This window comes from Hemibagrus wyckioides, linkage group LG11 (assembly GCF_019097595.1).
Source record: "Hemibagrus wyckioides isolate EC202008001 linkage group LG11, SWU_Hwy_1.0, whole genome shotgun sequence".
NCBI lineage: Eukaryota > Metazoa > Chordata > Actinopteri > Siluriformes > Bagridae > Hemibagrus > Hemibagrus wyckioides.
In genome coordinates this window covers 27,169,619-27,186,325 of record NC_080720.1, presented here as the reverse complement: position 1 = coordinate 27,186,325, position 16,707 = coordinate 27,169,619, and the positions used below count along the sequence as shown (strand labels likewise).

Here is a 16,707-nt window from a genome sequence, read left to right as displayed (position 1 = left end):
TTTGGACATTTTACTTGATACCTGAGCATTCACTCTGTGTATATCAGTGTCTGGTTTTCACGTTGAGTTCAAAGCTGTATTTCTTAAGCTGACAGCGTCCCCTTGTGGATGTTTTATGTCAAGAACACACTAAAAGTTCTTAGACATTCAGGATATTCTACATGGCCAAAGGTTTGTGGACACCTGTTTATCATACCCTTGTGCTTGTTTGAGAGATCCATTCCAGATATAATCCCTCTTTGCTATTATAAAAACCTCCACTCTCCTGGGAAAGGCTTTCCGCTAGATTTTGGACCGTGGCTGTGAGGATTTGCTCTATTCAGCCGGAAAAGAATGAATGAGGTTGGGCACTGATGTAGGGTGAGGAGTCGAGTTCTCCCACTCCAATCTCACAAATACATCCAGTTATACCTCCTTGTAGAAAGGAATGCTTCTAACTTTGTTGGAGAATTTTTCAGTAAGTGTAATTTATTAGATTTTATTATTTGTATTCTTAATGACATTTACTAGTTACTAAAGTGTTGCAGGAGTAGATGAAAAGAATTAACTCTCTTGATAGTCGAGTATTAAATGAATCTCCTTTCTGTTGAAGCTTCTGGATGCATTAATAAGGTAAATAAGGACATGGCACAGAAGCTTCTTTCTTATGTCATTTTTTAGACCTGCCTCTGCATCTTTACTAGTCCTATAGAGCTTCATTCGAAGAGAACTTGATTAAAACAGATGTTTAAAAAACATTTAAATAAATCCAAACAGAGACACAAAATATTACTGCATTTTTACTGAATAAAACAGTACAACAGAATGATTAGCAACATTCAACATAAATTAAGTAATTACATGAATAAAACAAATCTCTCGTGTGATATTTTAAACATTTTTTCAGATATATCTAGACATCTGGCTTTGGCATGACACTTTGTTTGCATATACAGGACTGTGCAAAAAGTAAAGTAAACAAAAATAGCTTAAATCAAAAGATTCTAGCTCTTTAAACAATTATTAGCAGTATAAGCTATGACTAACTAGCTAACCAAAATGTACACGGATGCAGCTTTCTGAAAAAATCACCCAGTTTGGTTGTTCCAGGCATCTTGGATATCTTGCTACATTTCTTCTTTTCTTCTTCTTCTTTGGAAGTAAAATTCCTGAAAAGTCTCAATAAAGTTTTAACACACATATTATTTAACATGGTTCCTTATTATATATTTATAACGATAATTAGACTCATTTAGGTGGCACAGTGGCTCGGTTGTTTGAACACTTGTCTCACAAGTTTAGATGTTCTCCCTGTGCCTCGGGGGTTTCCTCCAGATACTCTGGTTTTCTCCCACAGTCTCTAGACATGCCTTGTAGGCTGACTGGCATCTCTAAATTTTCAGTAGTGTGTGAATGGGTGTCTAAGTGTGTGTGTGTGCGGTTGTGACCTGTGATAGCCTGGCATGCTGTCCAGGGTGTACCCCGTGTTGTGCCCTGAGTCTCCTGAGATAGACTCGAGGGTTCTTCCCGTGACCCAACAGGAAAAGCAGTATAGAGAACGGATGGATGGATTAGACTAATTTATAAAAATGTAAGAACTGTATTTTGAAAAATAGGGTTTAGGAGAAAATATTATTACTAAAAAGATTATGCTGCTAATTATTTGTGCTACAGTATAACAGTTTCTCCCATTGTTTGAAATTTTAGACATAAACATGACGTATGTGACTGGTGGGACCTTCATGACCAGGAGAGTTCAGCTAAGATAACGTTCATCAAGTTTGATATTTAAAAAAGCTCTCTGAACATTCTACTGAACCTTAAACACCGGTAAGGCTTCTCTCCAGTGTTTTCCCAGATGCTCTTTGAGGCTGTGAGACTGAGTGAAAGACCATCCACACACAGTACACTGGTACGGCTTTTCACCTGTATGAATTCTCAGGTGCAGCTTAAGGTAGCCCGGTGTTGCGAATCCTTTGCCACAGGTGGAGCAGCAGTACGGTTTCTGTCCGGTGTGCAACAGCTTGTGCACCCCAAGATGTGACGACTGACTGAAAGACTTGCCACAATGCGAGCAGATGTAAGGCTTTACTCCGGTGTGCACTCTCTGATGCGTGCGCAGATGTGTTGATTGTGAAAACTGTTTTCCACATAAATCACAGTGGTAAGGTTTTTGCCCGCTGTGTAGCCTTTGGTGTACTATAAGAGCTGAAGAATGAGGAAATGCCTTCTCACATTGAGAACACTTGTACGGCTTTTCCCCAGTGTGTATTCTCTTGTGATGTTTAAGAGACGAAGATTGTATGAACTGTTTACCGCACTCCGAGCACTGAAAACGCTTCTCTTGGGTATGTATTCTCTTGTGATGGTTTAAAGTTGATGAATGCACAAACTGTTTGCCGCACTCAGAGCATCGATGAGGCTTCTCTTGTCTGTGAATTGTCTTGTGTCTCTGAGCACCTAATGAGCTTGAGAATTGTTTTCCACACTGCGTGCACATGTAGGGCTTTTCTTCAGGAGACACTCGCTCGTGCACTGAGAACATCTCACCACACTCAGGTTTAAATCTAGAGTGCACTTTCTGATGCCTTTGCAGATAGGATCCTTTCGAAAACTCTTTTCCACATTGTGTGCAATGATGAGGCTGCTCTCTTGTATGTGTTTTCTGATGTCTTGTAAAGTCTGATGAACCACTGAAACTCTTATTGCACTGGCTACACTGATAAACCCTTTGCCCTGTACGAAGAGCAACACGTTTGCCTGCACAATGCAATGCAAAGGAACTCTTTACAAACGTAACTATTCTGAAGCTTTCTCTTTTAATAAGCTTTTCTTCATCAGTAGATTCATCCCCTTGAGTGCAAGGTGGCTTGATGGATGCATCTGCAATTTGATGAACAAATAAAAAACATTTAGACTTTTACATACCTTCAGGACCGTACCACAATTTAGCAAATGGACCCTAATTTGCAATGATTGCCTGTCTGGCCAACATTCAATACTTCAGCAGCAATGTGTAGTTTACATTCATGTACTTACACCGATCAGGCATAACATTATGACCACCTGCTTAATATTGTGTTGGTCCCTCTTTTGCTGCCAGAACAGCCCTGACTCATGGAGGCCCTGACTCCACTAGATGCCTGAAGTTGTGCTGTGATATCTGGCACCAATATGTTAGCAGCAGATCCATTAAGTCCTGCGGTCAGTGTCTACTTAATGAATACTTACATGTCATAAAGAATACTTTTGATAGATACTGACCACTGCAGACCGGGAACACCGCACAAGAGCTGCAGTTTTGGAGATGCTCTGATCCAGTGGTCTAGCCATCACAATTTGGCCCTTGTCAAACTCGCTCAAATCCTTATGCTTGCCCATTTATCCTGCTTCTAACACATCAACTTTGAGGACAAAATGTTCACTTGCTGCCTAATATATCCCACCCACTAACAGGTGCCATGGTGAGGAGATAATCAGTGTTATTCACTTCACCTCTCAGTGTTCATAATGTTATGCCTGATCGGTGTATAAGATGACCACACTTTTACAAACAATGTTAAATTGGCTGATGTGAAGAACCTTTGATTAACTGGTAAATTGTCCTGCATAATAACATTTTTAAAAATGAAGGGGAAAACTCCTATTCCATTCATTCACAAATCCAGTTAAATAGACAAAAAAGAAAGGATACCAGTCCCTCCAGGAATGTTTTAATAATTTCTGTCATCTGTGAATCGAAGAGGGACTTGGCTGAATGCATGTTATTAAACGTAAGTCTTGGCCCAAATCTGTGGCAAATCTGCTGTCATTTTGAAAAAATTCGCAAGCCCCTAAAAATTTTGACAGAGTTTGCTTTATTTTGCGTTCATTTGTGCAATTGCAAAATCACTAAATCCTGGAGGGGCTGACTCACTGTGCATCCCACACACATTATGACCGTTTCTATTCATCCACAATACAGTCACTGTGTACTCACTGGAAAACATGAAATTGCTGTGTTTGTATTTATGGCAATAATCCTCTTCTTCTTGAGCCTGCAGTGATGGCTTGCTGGATTCACCTGGAATAAAGAAATACAAAGAAAGCAACTTAAAAAGAAGAAAAGGTGAATTATGTAGCTAGGACAAACTTTCTGTCCTTAGCTCTGTGTTGTTGTATTTGTTCTGTAGCTATATCTCGTTATGATGTCTTATGTAGCACCAGGGTCCTGGAGAAACGTTTCACTATGTACTGGGTCAGCTATATGTGGTTAAAATGGCAATGAAAGCTTCTTGACTTGACTTGAGGTGCAAAAACTTGTACAAATGGTCAGATTAGTCACATATCATCCACATGTCACTGTGATCATCTTTCTAGTCATAATTACCTCCAGTAGGAAGATTTCCTTTTGAAATAATTGTTGCACTCAGACCCTGTATTTTCCTGTAGTCCACTAGTCTCACTGTACACATCTTCAACCGAGTGCGTTCTGTGTGCTGCTCTTCATCATTACAGCACGAACACTCTGTGAGACATGCATCAGGATCCTGGTTAAGACTTTGCACATCCTCCATGCCCTGCAGAAACGGTGCAAGAATTTGAACTGTTGGTTGTTTTTTTTCTCAAAACAAACAAAGAAGAAGAAATGGAGACAAGTCTAAGATAATGTTTAAAGGAGCATTATGCTTATTATAAATATTCTTATTCTCAGGTCACAATGTCGACAGCTCTATAGCAGCTCTCTCCCTCATTCTCAATACCTTTATAATTGTCATGTTCACTGTGTATCTGGAACCTATCCCAATAACACTCGGGACAAGGCTGGAGAATATGAGTAAATAAATTAAGTTCATCTGATCTCTGAGGGTGTTATATATTGCAGAAACTTAAAGATAAGCCTGGATATAAGCATAAGCAGATAAGTATCTTTAACTTCTTCTTCTTCTTTTGGCTTTTCCCTTCAGGGGTCACCACAGCGAATCATCTCTCTCCACCTATCCCTATCTTCTGCATCCTCAACACTTGCACCCACTAGCTTCATATCCTCATTTATTACATCCATATACCTACTCTTTGGCCTTCCTCTTTGCCTCCTGCCTGGCAGCTCCATGTCCATCATTCTCCTGCCAATATACTCACTCTCCGTCCTCTGAACATGTCCAAACCATCTTAATCTGGCCTCCCTAACTTTGTCCCTCAAACGTCCAACATGAGCTGTCCCTCTGATGTACTCGTTCCCTACTGTGCATCTTGAACAGATGCCGCTAATACGGGACTCAAGAAAGGAGAATTAACATAACATCACACCACACCATCAACACATTCACTCTCTCAATCACACCTAGCCTCACCAGCCCGCCTAACGTAAGTACTTTTAGATATGGAAGAGAACCAGAGAACCTGGAAGAAAAAGTCCACGCAAACACAAGGAGAACATGCAAAACTTCACAGAGACACTAACCCAAGCTCAGGATTGCACCTTCGTTTCCCCCCAGCTCAGTAACAGCTATCAAACAGAATCCATGGTGACGGGTGGGGCCGGTTACCAAAATATGTGAGTAAAGAAAATAAGTTATCATTTGATATCTATCTATCTCATTTGATGGTTTAATATGATGGAAACTGTTGAATGCACAGAGAGGCATAGAGATGTAATGTGAATGTAATGCATGATTTGTGTGTATTTGTGATCCGTCTGTTTAAAATCCCCAAGCATCCTTGCTCGTGCTTTCCAATTTGGCAATTATCACAGCAACGACCTTCTCCCTCGTACCCCTGTTACATTACATGCCACAAGATTAAATCATCATGTCGGTTATTTTATGGCAACACAGACCAAACTAGCAAATAGCAAAACTGCTGCTTTTAGATTACATGTAGCTTTAAAAAAAAACAAAAAAAAAACAACCGACCTCTTTAATGAAGTTTTCCTCCATCTATGATCCAGCTGTTAATTGCACGCGCTTGTTCTCCAAGTCGGAAAATAAATTACAGCTGCGTGCGCGCGCTCTTTGCGTCATGACGTATAGGAGTCTGGTCTGGCTGCACACTTCAGCGTGCACGCGTCTTCCCAGTGACGTCGCGTGCACGCGCTCCACAGGCACTTACTGTTGTTTTCTTTTCCGTCTGAACGATTACTTAATATCCCCATTAAAATGACAAATAAAAGCTTCTTGACTTGACTTGAGGTGCTAAAACCTGTAGTAAAAATGGTCAGATTAGTCGTAATTACCCCCAGTAGGTAGATTTCCTTCTGATATAATTGTTGCACTCAGACCCTGTATTTTCCTGAAGTCCACTAGTCTCACTGTACACATCTTCAATTTCTATTCACTCTACACATCTTTATTTCTATATCACAAAACTACATTATGTACACGTCCTTTAATGTTATGGACTCCAAAAAAATATCACATCTAGATTTTTTTTAAACGATGTAGGGTTTTGGATCAATCAATAAAATATTACCAAATGACTACTGTATTGTATTTATTTACCCAAATGAATTATTTATGTGTGTAAGACATGTTATAAGATGATTTGAACATGTTCAGAGGAGGGAGAGTGAGTATGTTGGTAGGAGAATATTGGACATGGAGCTGCCAGGCAGGAGGAAAAGAGGAAGGCCAAAGAGGAGGTATATGGATGTAATAAATGAGGATATGAAGCTAGTGGGTGCAAGTGTTGAGGATGCAGAAGACAGGGATAGGTGGAGAGAGATGATTCGCTGTGGCCACCCCTGAAGGGAAAAGCCGAAAGAAGAAGAACACATAATTAAAAAAAGAAAAAAAGTAATGCATTTTTCTATTTCTATGATGAATGAGCTGTAATGTGATTTAACAACCAACAAATACACACCTGTTGGTTTGGGAGGGGTTACAATTGCATAACACACACTTGTGTTCAGAAATGAACACTCATGTTTAAAAATAATTTATTATATTATAGTTCTATACAAGTTTCTTCATATCTTGGGTTCATTCGGTTGCTGAAGCCGTGATCTGCATAGAATAGAATGCCAGCTAAGAAAGCAATACCACTGGGTGAAATTTTCAGTGAAAAATAATCAGCAGGGTTTTTTTAAAAGAGGAAAACACGCACACAGACACAAATTCCCTGTTGCACTCTGTTCGGCTTTTTAGTTTATTTGGTTGTAGTCGGAAGACAGACCTAACACCATTGTTACTTCATTCTAAGTGCACCGAATCCTTCAGAATTATTTATAAAACCTGAAAGTGTTATATCGGCTAAAATGCTTTAAGATAATATTTTTAAAACATGATTCTCTGCATAAATATATTATTACACTAAATATAACGAGTTTCCCTATTGATTAAGTGGGATATATTAATATTTGTGTATACAATCATTTTGCCCAGTTTTTTGAATGGTGCCAAAAAAAAAAAAAAAAAAGTAAAATATTGCCATAGCATAACTGGTGAGACCTTCAGTGACTACACAGTTCAGCTCACACTTGAAGGTTTATGGTATTTCAAGGTTTCAATCACATTTAGAGCACTAGTAAGGCTTCTACCAAGTGTGTATTCTCTTGTGAACTCACATGCCTGTCTGTTATGCAAACGCTTTTCCACAATGTCTACACTGGTAAGACTTCTCCCCAGTGTGCACTCTCTGGTGAACTTGCAAGTGCCATCTTCCTAAAAATATTTTTCCACACTGTGCATTTGTGACCCTTTCCTTCTGTATGCAGTCTCAGATGTATTCTCAAGCTTCTCAAATTCTTGAAAGTCTTATTGAACTGGCTGCACTGATTCGTCTTGTGTCCCATTTCCGGTACAATATGTTTGTCTGAATTACTTAATGGAAAGGAGCGCTTCACGAATGTAACTTTTCGAAGGCTCTTTCCTTTGACCTTTGTTTGTTTTTGAGAGGTGGATTTATCCCATTCATCAGACGCTGATTAGCTCAAGAACAGTGCGTAGAAAGCTTCATGGAATGGGTTTTAATGGCCGAGCAGCTGCATCCAAGCCTTATATCACCAAGTGCAATGCAAAGGGTCGGATGCAGTGGTAAAGCACGCTGCCACTGGACTCTAGAGCAGACTCTAGATTCACACTTCTCTGTCTGGCAATCTGATGGATGAGTCTGGTTTGGTGGTTGCCAGGAGAACGGTACTTGCCTGACTGCATTGTGCCATGTGTAAATTTTGGTGGACGAGGGATTATGATGTTTTGTTTTTCATGGGTTGGGCTTGGCCCCTTAGTTCCAGTGAAAGGAACTCTTAATGCTTCAGCATACCAAGACATTTTGGACAATACAATATTTCCAAATCACTGGTGTATTGCATATATTTATAGAAATGTTACAGATTGCACTAAATTGTTTATATGTTTAAGACATAATTTAAAAAGAGAAAAGTAATGTAGTTTCTTTCTTCCAACTAAGATCATTTCTTCCAGATCTTCTAATTCAGGAGAGCGAGGCAAAAACGACAAGATGAGAAAGAATTACTTATGACTTATTTATTCGTATTCTTCTCTAGATAAACCAGGTCAAGGGTGTCTAGCAACTTTTCACAAATAAAATGTTCATTTCTATCTCTGTATTAGGAGGGACATTTGCCTCAAGAGGAAAACTGTATGAGTTTAGGGCCACTAGGTGATGTTGGATTAGAGATTTGTGTCACTCTTGTTGGGCAGATGCTGCTTGTGCGACCAACAGCTGCTCCAACCTACACAAAGCAGGGGAATGGAAAGATTCCTCTTGGGGATTTCTAGGGTTAAGGTTAGCTCCATTGGCATGGACCTTATTGGGCCTTTAGACCTAGATGAAGTACTAAAACATTTAGTATGATGGTACCAATTTTATTACCCACACCTAAATGCCACCTCATCCAACCTCACCTAGTGGCCCTATAAACTCATAAGGGTTGTTAAAAAATCATTATTGTGGTCGTTCACAAATGTGATAAAAGGCAAACAGATGCACTACAGAGGTTAAAATTACAACTACAAAACTACAAAAATACTAGTTCATTCTCTTAAAACTGGGCAGCATGGTGGCTTAGTGGTTAGCACTGTTGCCTCACAGCAAGAAGGTCTTGGGTTCATATCCCGGGTTCGAACAGGCAGGTGGCCTTTCTGTGTGGAGTTTGCATATTCGCCCCGTGCTTCCCGTGTCCTCTGGTTTCCTGCCACAGTCCAAAAACATGTACATTAGCTTGACTGGTAATTCTAAGTTGCCCATAGATGCGAGTGTGTGTGGTTGTTGTCTGTTTATGTGTGAAATGGTGACCTGTACAGGGTGTACCCCTGCCTTTCGCCCAATGTGTGCTGGGATAGGCTCCAGCAGATCCCTGTGACCCTACTTAGGAATAAAGTGGGTATATGGATGCTCTTAAAACAATAAAGGGAGGCCACTGTGTCATATTTAAAAATGACCCAAAATCCCACCTCTACATTCACTTTGACTGAACTCCACATGAACTCCTCTTATGAAACTGATGGCAATTTATAACAATTTGCATTCAGATTCTCACTGGAGGAAAACTCACTGCTGCTGTATTGATCATCATAAGCCCCGTGTTCTGGTTCACCATCAGCTGTTTCTGTTCCAGTTTGTATTTTTCTACAATCCACCAGCCTCACAGAACACATCTTTAACTGAGGTTGCGGTGTTTGTTGGTCGCCATAAAAATTCAATTTACCTGGATATTAGACACACAAATAAATCATCTTTAAAAGACAAAAAGGATGTTCAAGCAAAACTGAGATTACACTATCAATACATGATATTAGGAGTAATATCATCATGATCATCTTCCTAATCATAATTACCTCCAGCATGCACATTTCCTTTAGATATTATGACTGCATTCAGACCCTGTATTTTCCTGAAGTCCACCAGTTTCACTGTACACATCCGTAACAGAGTTGGTTCTAAATGTTGAGCTTCACAATTAAACAACCAAGCCTCAGAGATAAGACGGGGCACATCTTCCATATTCTGCATTTCTGGCAGTATCTTTGCCTTTGGGAAGAAAGAGGGCACATTGTTAAGATGTTGCTTTCTGTTAAACACAAAAAACACTTAGGTAAACCTGGAATTTTTAAGGAAAATATATACGGGGCTCTTATATATTTTATATATATGGCTTTTTAGATCCTTCTGGAGCATGTAAGGAATAACACCACTGCAATAAAATACAATCTTTCCTTTCTCCCCAGCTGAGTCCAGATCTCCTGTTAAAATTATGTTCTTTATGGATTGCCTTTAAGGGAATGGTGCATTAGCAGCTCACTGGGGTAATTAATAAATAAATAAATAAATACACTTACTATCCACTTTATTAGGAACATTCATGCAATTTTCTAGTCAGCCAGTCATGTAGCAGTGTCATACAAAAATTCTTCCGCAAAACAAGCTCTCAGAGTCATTTATACAGTGATCTTATCATGCTAGATTTTCCCTTTTTTTTAACACCTTAGCCATAATTATTCCTATCTATCCTCTTCTCTGACAGTGGTGGCTCAAGTGGTTAAGGCTCTGGGTCGTTGCTCGCCGGATCAGGGTTCAAGCCCCAGCACCACCAAGCTCCACTTCTGGCCAATTGACCTTAACCCTCCCTGCTCCAGGGGTGCTGTATTATGGCTGCCCCTGTGCATTGTATGTTCAAAAACTTTCACACTCTTGATTCTGTTCCCCCAGCCAGTGCTACTCCTGATCTCCCACTATTACCCGTAAATGCGTGGTGGTGAGAGACAGGGAGTACCCTGCTGAGGAGGGCAGCTATCTCATAATATTATTAGTGTGTTTCCAATCAGTTATATGATACATAATACACCGATCAGGCATAACATTATGAACACTGATAGGTGACGTGAGTAACACTGATTATCTCCTCATCATGGCACCTGTTAGTGTGTGGGATATATTAGGCAGCAAGTGAACATTTTGTCCTCAAAGTTGATGTGTTAGAAGCAGGAAAAATGGGCAAACGTAAGGATTTGAGCGAGTTTGACAAAGGTCTAATTGTGATGGCTAGACGACTGGATCAGAGCATCTCCAAAACTGCAGCTCTTGTGGAGTGTTCCCAGTCTGCAGTGGTCAGTATCTATCAAAAGTGGTCCAATAGGAACAGTGGTGAACCGGCGACAGGGTCATGGACGGCAAAGGCTTATTCATGCACGTGAGCAGTGAAGGCTGGCCCGTGTGATCCGATCCAGCAGACGAGCTAATGTTGCTCAAATTGCTAAAGAAGTTAATGCTGGTTCTGATAGAAAGGTGTCAGAATACACAGTGCATGACAGGTCAGGGCTGTTCTGGCAGCAAAAAGGGGACCAACACAATATTAGGCAGGTGGTCATAATGTTATGCCTGGTCAGTGTATAACACATTATTTAAATATAACTAGTGTGTTCTCTGTATCCACTGTGTTCTGTAAACAGTGTGTTTTAACCCAAACTAAGCCCAGCAACGACCTTGACCATGCAAAATATTTGTAGCTTTTGCACTGAAAAGCACCCATGTCATTGATAAGCCAGTGTGCAGGTGTTTGAAACCTAAAGAGGCAACGTTTATAACGTAAATCTTGTTTATTGTATAAAATCATTCTGAGTTTGTCAAACCTAATTAAAACAGAATTAAGTTGTACTCAGCATTTTATAAAGTAAATTATTATTTTTTTTTTTTAAATAAAATTTAAATAAATAAATAAATTTATTTACTGGTCTCATGCCACAATTAACAATATGATTAGAACATGGGAAAATAATTATGTCTAGGAAAGGTTGAAGTGTGATCAAAAGAAAAGGAGTTGCGGCACGCAACTGTGTTAAATTCATTTCATCTGCAGAGGTCTCAGCTTTGTTGTGTCACAATAAAATCTGAATTTGGGTATCCTAAATCCTTATTTTTTGATTAGCATGACTTTCCCTGACAATAGCAGCAATAGAGCAATGGAAAAAAAAAAAGGAGGATACAAAGCTTCAGTTAATATTTTGTTAATAAACATCAGAATGAGGAAAATGTATCATCTCTGTGACTCTAACCGTGACATGCTTGCTGGTGCTACATGGGCTGGTTTGAGTATTTCCCAAGTTAATACACTATATTTCCCAAGTTAATACTGATGTTGGACGAGAAGGTCTGGCTTGCAGTCTCCACTCTAATTCATCCCAAAGGTGTTCTATCAGGTTGAGGTCAGGACTCTGTGCAGGCCAGTCAAGTTCCTCCACACAAAAATCGCTCATCCATGTCATTATGGACCTTGCTTTGTGCACTAGCGTGCGGTCATGTTGGAACAGGAAGGGGTCATCCCCAAACTGTTCCCACAAAGTTGAAATTGTCCAAAATGTCTTGGTATGCTGAAGCATAAAGAGCTCCTTTCACTGGAACTAAGGGGCCAAGCCCAACCCCTGAAAAACAACACCTGAATTCAATGATTTTGGAGGCATGTCCCAAAACATGTGCCAATATAGTGTAGTTCCTAGCTGCTATGTTCGGCTCTATGTGTAACTTACTTTCATACATTACATGAATAAAAATAACTTTTTTATGATGTATTATTCCTCCTTGGGTTGAACCACTATAAGAGGCACAGGTCAACTCAAAGAAACTTTCTGTCTGGATGGAGTTGACAAGTTCGTAAATAAATGTAGATAGAAATATGTTAAACAACCACTAAAGCCAAGGTAGAGGTAGTGTTTAGTGGTGTATCTGATATACAAGTAGCACATTATGCTTCTGTATTTTAGTAGTTTTATAGCATTATAGCATGTATTGTCTGAATTCAGTATACACTACCAGTCAAAAGTTTGAGCACACCTTTTAATTAAACGTTTTTTGTTTAAGGATTTATTGTATATAAAGACCATGGAATTAGAAGATGTGTCCAAACCTTTGACTGGTAGTGTATACTGTATAAACTCTATTACAGAAAAGCACTTAGCACTATGTGTTCTTCCTTTTACATATAAAATGACTTAAGAAACTCAATTAATAATAATAATAATAATAATAATAATAATAATAATAATAATAATAATAATAATAATAATAATAATAATAATAATTCCTGTAGTGTATCTTTCTGTCAAACATTAAATGACTTAAGAAACTAACCTCTTTTTATGGTGTATTTCTCCTCCTTTGGTTGAAAAGCTATTAGAAATAATGCAAACCTGTGAGTCTATAATGTCAAATAAATCATTTGACTTAGATCGAAGTCTCAGAAGCTCAACCACACATGTGCCTCTCCAAAAGCGACAGCAGAATAATTGTTTCTGCACAACTTTTAGTGAAACCTAAGATCTTGTCAGCTCAGTGTACGCTAGTGGCAGAAAGGATAAATTGCACGTTATAAACCACAGCTGCATGTGCTACACGTCAAGTCAAGAAGCGCTTATTGTTATTCCAACCACACATAGCTGACGCAGTACATAGTGAAATTAAACCACATTTCTCCAGGACCCTGGTGCTACATGAACAACATACAACATATAATTACAAACAGAAAGAACAACACAGAGCCAGGACAGAAGTTTGTCCTAGCTACATAAAGTGCAACGTGTGCAAGCAGGTGCAAACAGTGCAAGACAAGACAGTGCAAAAAACAGGAAGAACAAAAAAACAACATAAGACAGGACACATAGCGCCGTCTTTATAAACGTCCAGGAAGCCTTCAAAGCAAGGCAGTTTCCTACATTAGGACTCTATTGTCTCTTAGCACAAGTTTTACGTAAACCTTTTCATTTTTCTCCAGACCAGCACCAAGAGTGCACTGTCTTGTGCAACCCCCAGTGCCTGGATGGGTTCTTTGCCTGACAATGTCCCTGTTTCTGACCCCTGCTTAAAACCCACTGATCAGCAGAACCAAGCATACAATCAGGGCCATGAAAACTAGCCACGAGACAGCAGATTCAGATTCAGATTGTTTTCAGTTTGGGATAGTTTGGGCAAAGAATGTTGACCATGAGGAAATGCCATCAGGCTCCTCAACACCAGAACTGAATTGTATCAACTCTCTCTCACACACACACACACACACACACACGCTTGTATTTGCACATTATTCAGTTGCTGCTACTGCTATTTTTGCACATTTCAAACTGTCACCCACTGCTGCTATACGTATATGTTTACAAGCATATATGATAGATAGATAGATAGATAGATAGATAGATAGATAGATAGATAGATAGATAGATAGATAGATAGATAGATAGATAGATAGATAGATAGATAGATAGATAGATAGATAGATAGATAGATAGATAGATATGTTAAAAAGAAGCCACTTGTTTACATTTCTTCTATTTTGCACATTTTTTGCTGCTGTGTGTCCTGTACTTTTTTGTGTTGTTTTTGTATTGTTTGTTTCTGCACTGTCTTGTCTTGCACTGTTTGCACCAGGTTGTACACGTTGCACGTAGCTAGGACAACTTTCTGTCCTTAGCTCTGTGTTGTTGTTTTGTTTTGTAGCTCTATGTAATTATGTTGTCTTATGTAGCACCAGGGTCTCATTTCCCTATGTACTGCGTCAGCTATATGTGGTTGAAATGACAGTAAAATCTTCTTGACTTGTTGACTTGACTTGATGCAAATACGGACCTATCCCACATTAACTTGTGCACTGGTAATGTCAACAGACATTAATAGCCAAAAACCAAATAAAAATAATGGGGCAGTGCTTTCAGATTTCACGCACTGACCTAAACCTAAAGAAAGGAAAGCAAAAACAAAATATAAAGAATCACTCAGCAATCACTCAACAACCCCCACTGCATGTGGCAAAGTGTGAAGACTATTAAAGACTACAAAGGCAACAGTTCACACCTTCCATCCGAAATAGATGCTAAACAGCCTAACAAGCGAGATGTGAGATCTTTTCTCACTTTTATAGAGTAAAACAATAAACCTACCACCCAGTCCATACCATCTGATGGTAAGCAAACACTGACCTATTCACACCAACCAAGTAAAGTACACCATACATCTGCTCAACATCAATAAAGCAGCTGCACCAGACGAGGTTGTGTGCTGATGAACGAGTGTGACTTCACATGTATATTCAACCTCTCTCTGTCTTATTTAAATTTAAATAAAGTGGTGGGAGCCCAGCCTCTGGACCTGGAAGAAATCTAGACTGGCCACAAGAATGGTCAGAGACCAATCCCACCTTGGACTCTATATGCACAAGAAGACTAAGAAACAGCTTTTCCCCAGCGCTAATGCTGATATTCCTGGTTCATTTGATCCCCTGTTCACACCAAAGCCACCCTACCACATTCTAAAAAAACAAAACAACAGCTGCTACATACCTAGTGCTGATGTCAGGTGGTGCCTCCTGGTCCCATGTTCATTGACTCATTGACAGATGCAGCATCTAAACAATGAGTATCACAGACATCGATATGGTTCTACAGACATCAATATATATTGCCATATATTATTATGTATATAGTAATATATTACTTTATTGCCAAACGATTTTGAACACCCCTCCAAATCAATGAATTCAGGTGTTGTTTTTCAGGGGTTGGACTTGGCCCCTTAGTTCCAGTGAAAGGTACTCTTTATGCTTCAGCATACCAAGACATTTTGGACAATTTCATGCTTCCAACTTTGTGGGAACAGTTTGGGGATGACCCCTTCCTGTTCCAACATGACTGCACACCAGTGCACAAAGCAAGGTCCATAAAGACATGGATGAGCGAGTTTGGTGTGGAGGAACTAACCCTAACCCTGGAAAAACAACACCTGAATTCAATGATTTTGGAGGGGTGTCCCAAAACTTTTGGCAATATAGTGTATCTACTAGGTTTCCACTATCTTCACACTGATTTTTTCTGCTAAAAATTGTTTTTGTTTTTCAGTATATGCAGCATCATGTTGCAGCTGTATATTGGCCAGATTGCTGCTGAACTAAATTCTGTTGCTCTCAGTGACTTAAACCTGAAGTTATAGTTAAGCTATTGGGACACACATGATCGTTTTTAATTTACATTTAAGTCTATCACTTATTTCATGGGCAAGGCTAATGTGGACATGTATTCTAGTGTAGAAGAATTTTTGGACTATCATACTTGACACTATTAATAATAACGCGTTGGTCTTCGCATCGCATCTTAAGTGATAAACTTTTAATAAACAACTGAGCGGCGCTAGCGTTTACGCATGCGTAGTACAGCCAAGATTGTTACGTCTCTAACAGTAACTGTGGCAAGTGAAGTACAGGCAAATGGCTTCTCATTAATTCAAATTAAAAGTCTTACGGTTCGAGGAACAACGAAAGTTACTTTAACGAAATTAAAAACTTGATTAATATATGTAATATGGTATGGATGGCACATTCATAAAACTTAGGTTATTAAGTTAAATATATCATTATGCACGTACATATTTTGCATAGATATGATCACTCTCAGGGATTTTTTTTATGGTTTTTAGATGAAATCACAAAATATCACCCAATGTCAAAAGCATTGACTATATCCAAATTTTTAAAACGTTGAAATTACCTTAAAAAAACAGAAAGAAAGGAAAAGAAAAGAAAAAGCCTAATCTTTCAGCATGAGGCACTGCATAAGAATTATTTGTCTAAAACATTTGCCATGGTTTACCGAGCACAGTTTATCCGAATTTAAGTATTTTATATTATTATCTTTTTTTTAGATTTTATTTTTATTACTGTTTTGTCATTTAATTTTGATTCGATGATAACGATTATAATTTCTATCAGTCGTTGTAGTAGTAATATTTGTGCTATAGGACTTTTATTTTGAC

The 16,707-nt window shown here is 39.0% G+C and overlaps 1 protein-coding gene across 1 annotated transcript; it reads right to left on the bottom strand.

Moving 5' to 3' along the window:
• Positions 1-861: 861 nt before the first annotated feature.
• On the bottom strand, positions 862-5,966 carry LOC131361933 (zinc finger protein 664-like). Its single transcript, XM_058403569.1, has 4 exons — positions 5,874-5,966; positions 4,349-4,538; positions 3,959-4,042; positions 862-2,862 (listed from the first exon to the last, which is right to left on the bottom strand). Exons 1-4 carry the CDS (start codon positions 5,895-5,897, stop codon positions 1,790-1,792), a joined length of 1,371 nt encoding a protein of 456 aa, XP_058259552.1. The 5' UTR covers positions 5,898-5,966; the 3' UTR covers positions 862-1,789.
• Positions 5,967-16,707: the final 10,741 nt, after the last annotated feature.